This window comes from Salmo trutta, chromosome 7 (assembly GCF_901001165.1).
Source record: "Salmo trutta chromosome 7, fSalTru1.1, whole genome shotgun sequence".
NCBI lineage: Eukaryota > Metazoa > Chordata > Actinopteri > Salmoniformes > Salmonidae > Salmo > Salmo trutta.
In genome coordinates, this window is record NC_042963.1 from 46,942,334 (window position 1) to 46,956,776 (window position 14,443).

Consider the following 14,443-nt stretch of genomic DNA (forward strand, 5'->3'; position numbering starts at 1 on the left):
TTAAATCCTTCTTTAACCTGTCTCCTCCCCTTCATCTCTGTGTGTGTGTGTGTGTGTGTGTGTGTGTGTGTGTGTGTGTGTGTGTGTGTGTGTGTGTGTGTGTGTGTGTGTGTGTGTGTGTGTGTGTGTGTGTGTGTGTGTGTGTGACATCAATAGAGGATCATAGGTTTCACCTGGTCAGTCTATAAATTAAAAAAAGCAGGTGTTATGATCACATTTCTGGTTTGTCCTCTGCGTCCTCCTACTGTGTCTGTCCTCTGCGTCCTTCTACTGTGTCTGTCCTCTACTGTGTCTGTCCTCTGCGTCCTCTACTGTGTCTGTCCTCTGCGTCCTCTACTGTGTCTGTCCTCTACTGTGTCTGTCCTCTGCGTCCTTCTACTGTGTCTGTCCTCTACTGTGTCTGTCCTCTACTGTGTCTGTCCTCTGCGTCCTTCTACTGTGTCTGTCCTCTGCATCCTCTACTGTGTCTGTCCTCTGCGTCCTCTGTCCTCTACTGTGTCTGTCCTCTACTGTGTCTGTCCTCTACTGTGTCTGTCCTCTGTGTCTGTCCTCTACTGTGTCTGTCCTCTACTGTGTCTGTCCTCTACTGTGTCTGTCCTCTACTGTGTCTGTCCTCTGTGTCTGTCCTCTGTGTCTGTCCTCTGTGTCTGTCCTCTACTGTGTCTGTCCTCTACTGTGTCTGTCCTCTGTGTCTGTCCTCTGTGTCTGTCCTCTACTGTGTCTGTCCTCTACTGTGTCTGTCCTCTACTGTGTCTGTCCTCTGTGTCTGTCCTCTACTGTGTCTGTCCTCTACTGTGTCTGTCCTCTACTGTGTCTGTCCTCTGGCTTTTGAATAACAGGTGAAGCCTTTTCCTCCAGCCTATAGACCTGCCAGTTGGATAAGAGCTGGAAATCAGTTTCAGCTGAAACCTTTGAGGAGATAAGGACTGTTTGGGATGCAGGATGAGAGTAGGCAGCCTGTGTGTGGTGTGGTCATCCTCTCCAGAGGTTATGAACAGGATATGTACTGATTATAACCTGTCACAATGGCTTCATAGGAAGGGGAGTTTGGTCGTTTTATCTAGTATGGTTGTTTTATCTCTCAAGGCCATTGTTCTCAGAGTTGTGACGTCGGTTTTGTGTTTGCTCTAAACCGTCTACGTATCGATTCTCTGCTCATTTGGAACTGGTGATGAAAAACACATACAGTACAAACACACACCACCCTTTACTCTCTGGCTGTACCCCACCGCGAGCCAATGACCTTGTTACCGGTTTGCCACTGAGACCAATACCTTGGGAAAAACAGGTTTGGCCTGTCTCCTGTGCTCAGAGGAAGGAAAATGGAATACCTGGAATGTGTTAGGATGATAGATTACTACACCCCGACTCACCTAGGTCTAGATGTCACCAATACACACAGATTTACAAACTCTCTCTCACACACACACACACACACACACACATCCGCCCACTATCCCTGGGAAACGTCACATATTGTGATGAATGGCCATTCCCACACCTCTGGATTGATGCAGTTTCTCACCCTCTGTTCTGTCAGTGTTGGGTGATTAAAGTTGAATTGTGTCAGTGGTTGGCACTTGCCGGTTTGTTGCTCAACACAATAGGATGGGTAACCAATGGCATGGGCTGCCTCACTCTTGCCCCAAAAATATTGTGTTTTGTGGGTGTTCCCCAATGATAGAAGGGGGGCCGAGTGAAAAAGTTTAAGAACTGACCTAGAGCAGGGTTTCCCAAACTCTGTCCTGCCCCCCTGGGTCCATGTTTTGTTTTTTTGCCCTATTACCACACAGCTAGTTCAAATAACCAATTTAAGCTTTGATTATTTGAATCAGCTTTGTAGTGCTAGGGCAGAAACCAAAACGTGCACCCAGAGGGGCCGCAGGACAGAGTTTGGGACTGACCTAGAAGACAGCTTGTTTGGGCCAAACATGTTACCCTAGAGGTATCAAAGCCAAGCGCTGCATTGTGGAAAATGTTCTCCCTTACAGCATGTTTCCATAGAGAATGTAACCTGGGCAGGTCTGCTGTAGCTGGTCACTCAAGAGTTGAGGGCTTGGTGTCTGTCTCCCTCCAGTGGTTTCAAGTGTTTAACAGCTGTTCTGCCACTCATTCTTTTTTACCTAGATAGGCAGAAGACACATTGGGAGAAGAAAAATGTCTGTTTCTCCAAAAAATTTACAAACTATCTATTCTATTCCATTTCATTCTCGGATGTCCAATCAAAAACATATTTTGGCCAATGGGTAAAATAGTGTTAATTGTGTAGATAATCCTATAAGAAAGCCAATGGTCCAAACCTCATGTCTTTTTATTGGAATTTTTACCCTTATAGGATGGCCAGAATTAGGGTGACTAAATCAATGGAGGCCAGATACGGTGCATTCAGAACGTATTCAGACCCCTTGAATCTTTCCACATTTTGTTACATTACAGCCTTATTCTAAAATTGATAATTGAATTTGTTTCCTCAATCTACACACAATACCTCATAATTACAAAGCGAAACTGGTTTAGACATTTTTGCAAATGTATAAAAAATAAACATATGCCATTTTACATAAGTATTCAGACCCTTTACTCAGTACTTTGTTGAAGCACCTTTAGCAGCGATTACAGCTTCGAGTCTTCTTGGGATCTTATGCTACAAGCTTGGCCCACCTGTATTTGGGGAGTTACTCCCATTCTTCTTTGCAGATCCTCAAGCTCTGTCAGGTTGGATGGGGAGCGTCGCAGCACAGCTATTTCAAATCAAATGTTATTTGTCACACGCGCCGATTACAACCGGTGTAGACCTTATAGTGAAATGCTTAATTACAAGCCCTTAACTGTTAGCAGTTGATGTTACTCCTCAATAACACAGACCCCGAAGCTTGATGTTACTCCTCAATAACACAGACCCTGAAGCTTGATGTTACTCCTCAATAACACAGACCCTGAAGCTTGATGTTACTCTTCAATAACACAGACCCCAAAGCAGATCAGGGGGAGGAAAATAGGTTTATTCTTATTCAAAGAGGACAAATCATGCTAGGAGGTAGATGTTCATGCTCCCCTGTCCTCAGTGATTCTCTCCCCAGAAAAAGAATAACAGGATGTCATTTAGAACCCCACCCTAGCCTGTGGCTGACCAATTAGAAGTCCTTGCAGTACAACTGGGCCAATGGCCAAATAAAAAGTATCCTGCTCTAAACTCAGACAAATGAAAACATAGCACACATAGCTATGAGTTCGGGACTGACATTCCTAACAGATTCTAAACAGATGTTGAACTGAAAAACAACCATTTTCATTGATCGTTAATTCTAGTCCTCTCATCCTCTGCGTTGTGTATTTATCTGCGACATATTCTTACTCTCCCTAGACCAATTTAAAAAGAAATATACTTGCAATGTATATTTAGAAAACAACATGAAAAAACAAAATAGCATAAAATCATTCACATTAACCTCTTGCATCTAGACGTTCCGCTAGCGGAACCCCGTTCCGCCTGTGGAACCACTAGCCAACAGCATTTCACGGCGCGAAATACAAAACCAACTAAAATACCACAATTCAATTTTCTCAAACAATCAACTATTTTACACCATTTTAAAGATAAGACTCTCGTTAATCTAACCAAATTGTCCGATTTCAAAAAGGCTTTACAGCGAAAGCAAAACATTAGATTATGTTAGGAGAGTACATAGACACAAATAATCACATAGCCATTTTCCAAGCAAGCATATATGTCACATAAACCCAAACTACAGCTAAATGCAGCACTAACCTTTGATCTTCACCAGATGACACTCCTAGGACATTGTTATACAATATATGCATGTTTTGTTCAATCAAGTTCATATTTATATCAAAAAACAGCTTTTTACATTAGCATGTGATGTTCAGAACTAGCATACCCACCGAAAACTTCTGGTGAATTTACTAAATTACTCATGATAAACGTTGACAAAATAGATAACAATTATTTTAAGAATTATAGATACAGAACTCCTTTATGCAATCACTATGTCCGATTTTAAAATAGCTTTTCGGCGAAAGCACATTTTGCAATATTCTGAGTACATTTCACAGCTAGCTATTTTGACATCCGCCAACTTCGGGGTCACCTAAACTCAGAATTACTATTAGAAAAATTGGATTACCTTTGCTGTTCTTCGTCAGAATGCACTCCCAGGACTTCTACTTCAACAACAAATGTTGTTTTGGTTCCAAATAATCCATAGTTATATCCAAATACCTCCGTTTTGTTCGTGCGTTCAGGTCACTATCCGAAAGGTAACGCGCGAGCGCATTCCGTGACAAAAAAATTCAAAATATTCCATTACCGTACTTGGAAGCATGTCAAACACTGTTTAAAATACATTTTTATGCTATTTTTCTCGTAAAATAGCGATAATATTCCAACCGGGCAACGTTGTATTCATTCAAAGAGAGAAAGAAAAACATGCCGAGTTCTCGTGACCACGCATCTCCAGTCTCGCTGTCCCCAGGCAGGCCACTTACAAACTCTGCTCCTATACTTTGCCCAGAGACAGCAGACACCCCATTCCACTTTCTGGCGGCTTTAGAGAGCCAATTGATGCCTAAGAAAGTGTCACGTTACAGCACAGATGCTGTAATTTCGATAGAGATGTAACAGAAGGACAACAAATTGTCAGACAGGGCACTTCCTGCATGGAATCTTCTCAGGTTTTGGCCTGCCATATGAGTTCTGTTATACTCACAGACACCATTCAAACAGTTTTAGAAACTTTAGTGTTTTCTATCCAAATCTACTAATTATATGCATATTCTAGTTTCTGGGCAGGAGTAGTAACCAGATTAAATCGGGTACGTTTTTTATCCGGCCGTGAAAATACTGCCCCCTATCCCAAAGAAGTTAAGTAAATCATGAAGGTCATGGACATATTGGAATTAGTGGATATATGGAGACTAAAATACCCTGACCTAGTGAGATATACATAGCGGAGGCTTTATCAAGCTAGTCGTCTTGACTACTTTCTTATGCCATTCTCTCTGGCACCAAAAGTTTAAAAAGTGTTGATAGGGGACAGAATGCTGTCGGATCATCACATAATTGGCATATATATTACTTTTACAGAATTTCAAAGTGGGCGAGGATATTGGAAATTTAATTCAAGCCTACTAGATGATAAATTGTTTAGAACTAGGACAGAAGAATTTATAATTGACTTTTTCAGACATAACATAGGTACAGCAGATCCCCTTATTGTATGGGACACTTTTAAATTTGACTTTGGAGGCCATGCAATTCAGTATTCATCTATAAAACAAAAGAAATTCATATCAAAAGAGTACATATTAACAAAGGAAATTGAAGGACTAACAGTACAGTTAGATAGCAATAAAAACTGTACCATAGAGGCACAGAGTAAGTTAGAGGAAAAACAAAAAGGAGGAATTTATTCAAGAAAGATCCAGTGCAATATATTATAAAAATAATGCGAACTGGATGGAATATGGACAAAAATGCAGCAACTTCTTTTTCAGTCTTCAATATAGAAATGCTACCAAAGAAAATGTGTTGAAACTTGTTACAAATGATGGAGTCACGCATGATTCACCGAATTATATTTTGAAATAGGAAGTAAAGTGCTTTGTTCGTTTCAGTCTCCTCCATCTCCACTAACTGAAACTAATTGTATGGATTTTTTTCAGAATAATAATGTCAAATTAACATCTGTACAGAAAGACTCATGTGGCCAAATTACAGAGGAGAAACTTCTTGATGCAATTAAAGCCTTTAAGGCTGGGAAAACTCCAGGGCTGGATGGCATACCAGTGGAAGTATAAAAAACGTTTTTTTGATATACTCAGTGGACCATTATTAGCATATTTTAACCACTCCTGTATAAATGGTAGATTATCAGACACACAACAATGTCTGATATCATTATTACTGAAACAGGTCCCAAATGGTATATATAAAGATCCAGTCTATTTAAAAAATTGGAGACCTCTTACACTCGTGTTGTGATGCAAAAATCCTAGCAAAATGCTTGGTGCCTAGAATTAAAGTATTGTCAGATATTATTCATCCTAATCAGACAGGTTTTTTACATGGATGATACATTGGCGATAATATAAGACACGTACTGGAAACAATAGAATACTATGAATTATCGGGGACACCAGGCCTGGTTTTCATAGCTGATTTTGAAAAGGCTTTTGATAAAGTCCGACTGGAGTTTATATATAAATGCCTAGAATATTTCAATTTTGGGGAATCTCTTATAAAATAGGTTAAAGTTATGTATAGTAACCCTAGGTGTAAAATAATAAATAATGGCTACATCTCAAAGTTTTAAACTATCTAGAGGAGTAAAACAAGGTTGTCCACTATCGGCATATATATTTATTATTACCACTGAATGTTAGCTGTTAAAATTAGATTCAACAATAATATTAAGGGGTTAGAAATCCGTGTCTTAAAAACTAAGGTGTCATTGTACGCTGATGATTCATGTTTTCTTTTAAAACCACAATTACAATCTCTCCACATTCTCATAGAGGATCTAGATAATTTTGCTATCCTCTCTGGATTAAAACCAAATTATGATATGTATTGGATCACTAAAAAAAATTCAAATTTTACATTACCGTGTAGTTTATCTATTAAATGTTCTGACGGAGATGTGGACATACTAGATATACAAATCCCAAAAGAAATTCTTACTCAAATAAATTTTTATAGAAAGTTAGCAAAAGTAGACAAGATCTTGCTGCCATGGAAAGGAAAATACCTGTCTATTTGTGGAAAAAACACCCTGATTTAACTGTAGTTATATCACAGTTTACCTATTTGCTTATGGTTTTCCCTACACCTAGTGACCTGCTTTTTAAATTATATGAACAAAAAATATTCCATTTTATTTGGAACGGCAAGCCAGACAAAAGGGCCTATTTTATATAATATGAATTCGGAGGGCAGAAATTATTAAATATTAAAGCATTAGACCTCTCACTAAAGGCATCAGTCATACAAAAGTTATACTTAAATCCAAACTGGTTCTCTATTAAATTGGTATCCATAAGTCTAAGTAATCCTGTTTACATCGCACAACCTACAATGTTATTTCATAGTTCCGTAAAATTCTGGCAAATTATTTCGCAACAAGCCAGATTCTGTATACCCTGATTCTGCGTGCAATGAACGCAAGAGAACTGACACAATTTCACCTGGTAAATATTGCCTGCTAACCTGGATTTCTTTTAGCTAAATATGCAGGTTTAAAAAATATATACTTCTGTGTATTGATTTTAAGAAAGGCATTGATGTTTATGGTAAGGTACAGTCGTGCGACGATTGTGCTTTTTTTCGCAAATGCGCTTTTGTTAAATCATCCCCGTTTGGCGAAGTCTGCTGTCTTTGTTAGGAAGAAATAGTCTTCACAGTTCGCAACAAGCCAGGCGGCCCAAACTGCTGCATATACCCTGACTCTGTTTGCAAGAGAAGTGACACATTTTCCCTAGTTAAAAGAAATTCATGTTAGCAGGCAATATTAACTAAATATGCAGGTTTAAAAATATATACTTGTGTATTGATTTTAAGAAAGACATTGATGTTTATGGTTAGGTACACGTCGGAGCAAAGACAGTCCTTTTTTGAGAATGCGCACCACGTCGATTATATGCAAAGCAGGACAGGCTATAGATAAACTAGTATTATCATCAACCATGTGTAGTTAACTAGTGTTTATGATTGATTGATTGTTTTTTTATAAGATAAGTTTAATGCTAGCTAGCAACTTACCTTGGCAACGTAAAGCAGGTGGTTAGAGCGTTGGGCTAGTTAACGTAAGGTTGCATCCCCAAGCTGACAAGGTAAAAATCTGTCGTTCTGCCCCTGAACAAGGCAGTTAACCCACCGTTCCTAGGCCGTCATTGAAAATAAGAATGTGTTCTTTAACTGACTTGCCTAGTTAAATAAGGTTTTTTGAATTTTTTTTAAATACATGTAATTTTTTTAAATTGGCAAATCGGTGGCCAAAAATACCGATTACCGATTGTTATGAAAACTTGTAATCGGCCCTAATTAATCGGCCATTCCGATTAATCGGTCGACCTCTACTCCTGACATAATCTAATGTTTTGCTTTTGCTGTAAAGCCTTTTTGAGATCGGACAGTGTGGTTAGATTAATGAGTCTTGTCTTTAAAATGGTGTAAAATAGTCATATGTTTGAGAAATTGAAGTTATAGCATTTATGAGGTATTTGTATTTCGCGCCACGCGATTCCACTGGCTGTTGACTAGGTGGGACGCTTGCCCAGGGAGGTTAAAGACCATTGCTGACTGCAGGAATGTCTACTGAACGATTCAGAACATCAATAATCATATTTCTCTTGGTAAAATGTATTATATAACATTTACTTAAGCCTTCATACCCCTTAACTTATTCCACATTTTGTTAGTCTGAATTCAAAATTGAATAAATGTATTTTATTCACACAATACCCCATAATGACAAAGTGAAAACATGTTTTTAGAATTTAAAATGAAATACAGTTATCTAATTTGCATTGAACAAAAATATAAACGCAACATGTAGTGTTGGTTTCATGAGCTGAAATAAAAGATTCCAGAAATTGTCCATATGCACAAAAAGCATATTTCTCAGAAATGTTGTGCCCAAATTTGTTTACATCCCTGTTAGTGAGCATTTCTCTTTTGCTAAGATAACCCATCTACCTGACCAGGTGTGGCATATCAAGATGCTGATTAAACAGCATGATCATTACACAGATGCACCTTGTGCTTGGTAAAATAAAAGGCCGCTATAAAATGTGCAGTTTTGTCACAAAACATAATGCCACAGATGTCTCAAGTTTTGAGGAAGCGTGCAATTGGCATGCTGACTGCAGGAATGTCCACCAGAGCTGTTACCAGAGAAGTTAAAGTTAATTTCTCTACCATAAGCCTCCAACCGCAGACCACGTGTAACCATGCCAGCCCAGGACCACCACATCTGGCTTCTTCACCTGCGGGATTGTCGGAGACTAGCCACCCGTACATCTGATGAAAATGTGGGTTTGCACAACCGAAGAATTTCTGCAGACTGTCAGAAACAGTTTTATTTCAATTGACTGATTTCCTTATATGAATTGTAAGTTCGTAAAATCGTAGAAATTGTTGCATGTTGCGTTTTTATATTTTTGTTCAGTGTTTACTGAACTTTGTAGAAGCACCTTTGGCAGAGGTTTGCCTGTGCTTAGCTCTATTCCGTTAAAAAAAAAATCCTGAAAACTCCTTAGTCCTTAACGACTACAAGCATGCCCATAACATGATGCAGCGACCACTATGCTTAAAAATATGGAGAGTGGTACTTGAGTGTATTGGAATAGCCCCAAACACAACACTTTATATTCAGAACAAAAAGTAATAGCTTTGCAATTTTTTGGGGCAGTATGTAGTGCCTTGTTGCAAACAATGCATGTTTTAGAATATTTGTATTCACTCAGTCAATTAAGTGGAGTAACTACAATGTTGTTGATTCATCCTCAGTTGTCTCCAATCACAGCCATTAAAATCTGTAACTGTTTTAAAGTGACCATTCGCCTCATGGTGAAATCCCTGAGTGGTTTGCTTCCTCTCCGGCAACTGAGTTTGGAAGGACGCCAGTATATAAAGCTAGTCAAGGAGAGGGATATTAATCCAGATGCTTATAAGAAGTCCCACTATGCCCTCAGACGAATCATCAAACAGGAAAAGCGTCAATATAGGATTAAGATAGAGCCGGTGTAGTAGGATTCAGACGCTCGTCGGATGTGGCGGGGCTTGAAAACTATTACGTACTACAAAGGGAAAACCAGCCGCGAGCTGCCCAGTGACGCGAGCCTACCAGATGAGCTACATTCGTTTTATGCTCGCTTCGAGACAAGGAACACTGAAACATGCATGAGAACACCAGCTATTCCGGATGACTGTGTGATAATGCTCTCGGTAGCCGATGTGAGCAAGACCTTCAAACAGGTCAACATTCACAAAGCTGCGGGGCCAGACGGATTGCCAGGACGTGTACATGCGTGGACAAACTGGCAAGTGTCTTCGCTGACATTTTCAACCTCTCCCTGACCGAGTCTGTAATACCTACATGTTTCAAGCAGACCAACATAGTCCCTATGCCCAAGGAAGCGAAGGTAACCTTCCTAAATGATTACTGCCCCGTAGCACTCATGTCAGTAGCCATGAAGTGCTTTGAAAGGCTGATCATGGCTCGCATCAACAGCATCGTCCTGGATACCCTAGACCCACTCCAATTCACGTACTGCCCCAACAGATCCACATATGACGCAATCTCAATGCCCTTTCCCACCTGGACAAAAGGAACACCTATGTGAGAATGCTGTTCATTGACTACAGCTCAGCGTTCAACACCATATTGCCCACAAAGCTCATCACTAAGCTAAAGACCCTGGAACAACACCTCCCTCTGTAACTGGATCCTGGACATCCTGACAGGCCGCCCCCAGGTAGTAAGCGTAGGCAACCACACGTCTGCCACCATGCTGATCCTCAACACTGGGTCCCACAGGGGTGTGTGCTTAGTCCCCTCCTGTACTCCCTGTTCACCCACAAGATTGTGAGCAAGACAAAGGAGCTGATCGTGGACGTCAGGGAAAGGCGGGCTGAACAGGCCCCCATTACCATCGACGGGGCTGTAGTGGAGCGGGTCGAGAGTTTCAAGTTCCTTGGTGTCCACATCACCAACAAACCATGGTCCACACCAAGACAGTCGTGAAGAGGGCACGACAACACCTTTTCCCTCACGGGAGACTGAAAAGATTTGCCTTGGGTCACCAGATCCTGAAAAACATCTACAACTGAACCGTTGAGAGCATCCTGACCGGTTGCATCGCCTGGTATGGCAACTGCTTGGCATTTGACCGTAAGGCGCTACAGAGGGTAGTGCGTATGGCCCAGTACATCACTGGGGCCATCCAGGACCTACAGTGAGGGGGAAAAAGTATTTGATCCCCTGCTAATTTTGTACGTTTGCCCACTGACAAAGTAATGATCAGTGTATCATTTTAATGGTAGGTTTATTTGAACAGTGAGAGACAGAATAACAACAAAAAAATCCAGAAAAACGCATCTCAAAAATGTTATAAATTGATTTGCATTTTAATGAGGGAAATAAGTATTTGACCCCCTCTGCAAAACATGATGTAGTACTTGGTGGCAAAACCCTTGTTGGCAATCACAGAAGTCAGACGTTTCTTGTAGTTGGCCACCAGGTTTGCACACATCTCAGGAGGGATTTTGTCCCACTCCTCTTTGCATATCTTCTCCAAGTCATTAAGGTTTCGAGGCTGACGTTTGGCAACTCAAACCTTCAGCTCCCTCCACAGATTTTCTATGGGATTAAGGTCTGGAGACTGGCTAGGCCACTCCAGGACCTTAATGTGCTTCTTGTTGAGCCACTCCTTTGTTGCCTTGGCCGTGCGTTTTGGGTCATTGTCATGCTGGAATACCCATCCACGACCCATTTTCAATGCCCTGGCTGAGGGAAGGAGGTTCTCACCCAAGATTTGACGGTACATAGTCCCGTCCATCGTCCCTTTTGATGCTGTGAAGTTGTCCTGTCCGCTTAGCAGAAAAACACCCCCAAAGCATAATGTTTCCACCTCCATGTTTGACGGTGGGGATGGTGTTCTTGGGGTCATAGGCAGCATTCCTCCTCCAAACACGGCGAGTTGAGTTGATGCCAAAGAGCTCCATTTTGGTCTCATCTGACCACAACACTTTCACCCAGTTGTCCTCTGAATCATTCAGATGCTCATTGGCAAACTTCAGACGGGCATGTATAAGTGCTTTCTTGAGCAGGGGGACCTTGCGGGCGCTGCAGGATTTCAGTCCTTCACGGCGTAGTGTGTTACCAATTGTTTTCTTGGTGACTATGGTCCCAGCTGCCTTGAGATCATTAACAAGATCCTCCCGTGTAGTCCTGGGCTGATTCCTCACCGTTCTCATGATCATTGCAACTCCACGAGGTGACATCTTGCATGGAGCCCCAGGCCGAGGGAGATTGACAGTTCTTTTGTGTTTCTTCCATTTGCGAATAATCGCACCAGCTGTTGTCACCTTCTCACCAAGCTGCTTGGCGATGGTCTTGTAGCCCATTCCAGCCTTGTGTAGGTCTACAATGTTGTCCCTGATATCCTTGGAGAGCTCTTTGGTCTTGGCCATGGTGGAGAGTTTGGAATCTGATTGATTGCTTCTGTGGACAGGTGTCTTTTATACAGGTAACAAGCTGAGATTAGGAGCACTCCCTTTAAGAGTGTGCTCCTAATCTCAGCTCGTTACCTGTATAAAAGACACCTGGGAGCCAGAAATCTTTCTGATTGAGAGGGGGTCAAATACTTATTTCCCTCATTAAAATAAAAATCAATTTATAACATTTTTGACATGTTTTTCTGGATTTTTTGTTGTTATTCTGTCTCTCACTGTTCAAATAAACCTACCATTAAAATTATAGACTGATCATTTCTTTGTCATTGGGCAAACGTACAAAATCAGCAGGGGATCAAATACTTTTTTCCCTCACTGTATATACTAGGTAGTGCCAGAGGAAAGCCCAAAAAATTGTCAAAGGCTCCAGTCACCCAAGTCTCACAGACTGTTCTCTCTGCAACCGCACGGCAAGCGGTACCGGAGTGCCAAGTCTCGGACCAAAAGGCTCCTTAACAGCTTCTACGCCCAAGCCATAAGCATGCTGAACAATTAATCAAATGGCCACCCGGACTATTTACATTGACCCCCCCCCCCCCCTTTGTTTTTACACTGCTGTTACTCACTGTTTGTTATCTATGCATAGTCACTCTACCCTTACCTACATAAACAAATGAAGTCGAGGAGTATGAATACTTTCTGAAGGCAGTGAAATTTCGTTACCAAAGTGCATTTTCACCCATTCTAGGTAGATAGGGTGGGCACCCTATTCATTCTATTCTAATTCCCAGGTCTCGTATGACATCCCTGATGCTAGCATCCCGGGACGGCTACAGTCAGGTAATCAACCTGCTGTTGTCTCATGGGGCAGAGGTCAACTCCCAGGATGAAAATGGGTACACGGTAAGGATGCCTACCTGGTGTAATGCGTGTCTCACATAAGCGGACACTTTCGTTTTTACTTTTATACATCAGCCTTCCATGCGTCCCAATAATCTCTCCTTTTTTCCAAAAGTGTGGACTTGTTCACTTCCCTTGGGACATAGTTTGAAAGCATTAACAAGCATTTCGCTACACCCGCAATAACATCTGCTAAATATGTGTACATGACCAATAACATGTTATTTGAAAGAAAATGACTGGTTTAGGAAATATGGTGGAAACTCCCTCCAGCCCTTGCTTACAACAATCAAATGCTTTTACATTCTCTTGATTGGTTCTAACTGTGATTGATAGTAATGATTGGTGACACTGTTATTAATAGTAATTAGGATGCCACTAGACATTGATAGTAGGTGATGACCTGCTGTGACCTTTGGCCCCAGGCCTTGAGTGTGGCGGTGCAGTACGGAAGAGAAGAGGCCGTCCTCAAGCTGCTCCAGCTGGGGGCAGACAAGACCATCAAGACCAAAGCAGAGAAGAGTGCTGCCGACTTGGCCAAGGTCTTCAAACGACCACAGGTAAACACAACCAGTAATTATATTATTTATACTGAACAAAAATATAAATGCAACAGTTTTAACGATTTTATTGAGTTACAGTTCATATAAGGAAATCAGTCAATTTAAATAAATTCATTAGGCCCTAATCTACGGATTTCATGACTGGGCAGGGGCGCAGCCATGGGTTGGCCTGGGAGGGTGTAGGCCCACCCAGCCAATCAGAATGGGCTGGCATGGTTACACGTGGTTTGCGGTTGTGAGGCCGGTTGGACAAACTGCCAAATGAACATTGAGTTCTCTGGCAACAGTTCTGGTTTTCATTCTGCAGTCAGCAGGAATATACACGCTCCCTCAAAACTTGAGACATCTGTGGCACTGTGTGACAAAACTGCACATTTTAGAGCGGCCCTTTATTGTCCCCAAAACAAGGTGCACCTGTGTAATGATCATGCTATTTAATCAGCTTCTTGATATGCCACACCTGTCAGGTGGATGGATTATCTTGACAAAAGAGAAATACTAACAGGGATGTAAACAAATTTGGGCACAGAGAAATAAGCTTTTTGTGCATATGGAACATTTCTGGGATCTTTTATTTCAGCTCATGAGACATGGGGCCAACATGTTGCGTTTATATTTTTGTTCAGTATATATTATCAAGAGGCTGGAAAGAGTGCTTCTGACATAGCCACGGTGTTCAATTCACCACATGTAGAACCAACAGATCCCCACAGTCACAACTTTGTTTCCCACACAGTTTGTCAAGTACATAACTCTGGCACCTAAATCTGGTGTTTAAACAACCACA

The 14,443-nt window shown here is 41.3% G+C and overlaps 1 protein-coding gene across 2 annotated transcripts in view; it reads left to right on the forward strand.

The window, feature by feature from the left end:
- asz1 (ankyrin repeat, SAM and basic leucine zipper domain containing 1) overlaps positions 1-14,443 on the forward strand; it is a 46,892-nt gene that overhangs the window by 17,667 nt on the left and 14,782 nt on the right. For both annotated transcript variants that reach the window (XM_029759178.1, XM_029759177.1), the window contains exons 6-7: positions 12,985-13,096; positions 13,519-13,653. In XM_029759178.1, coding sequence (XP_029615038.1) covers positions 12,985-13,096; positions 13,519-13,653 — 247 coding nt within the window. The remainder of the gene's footprint in view (positions 1-12,984; positions 13,097-13,518; positions 13,654-14,443) is intronic.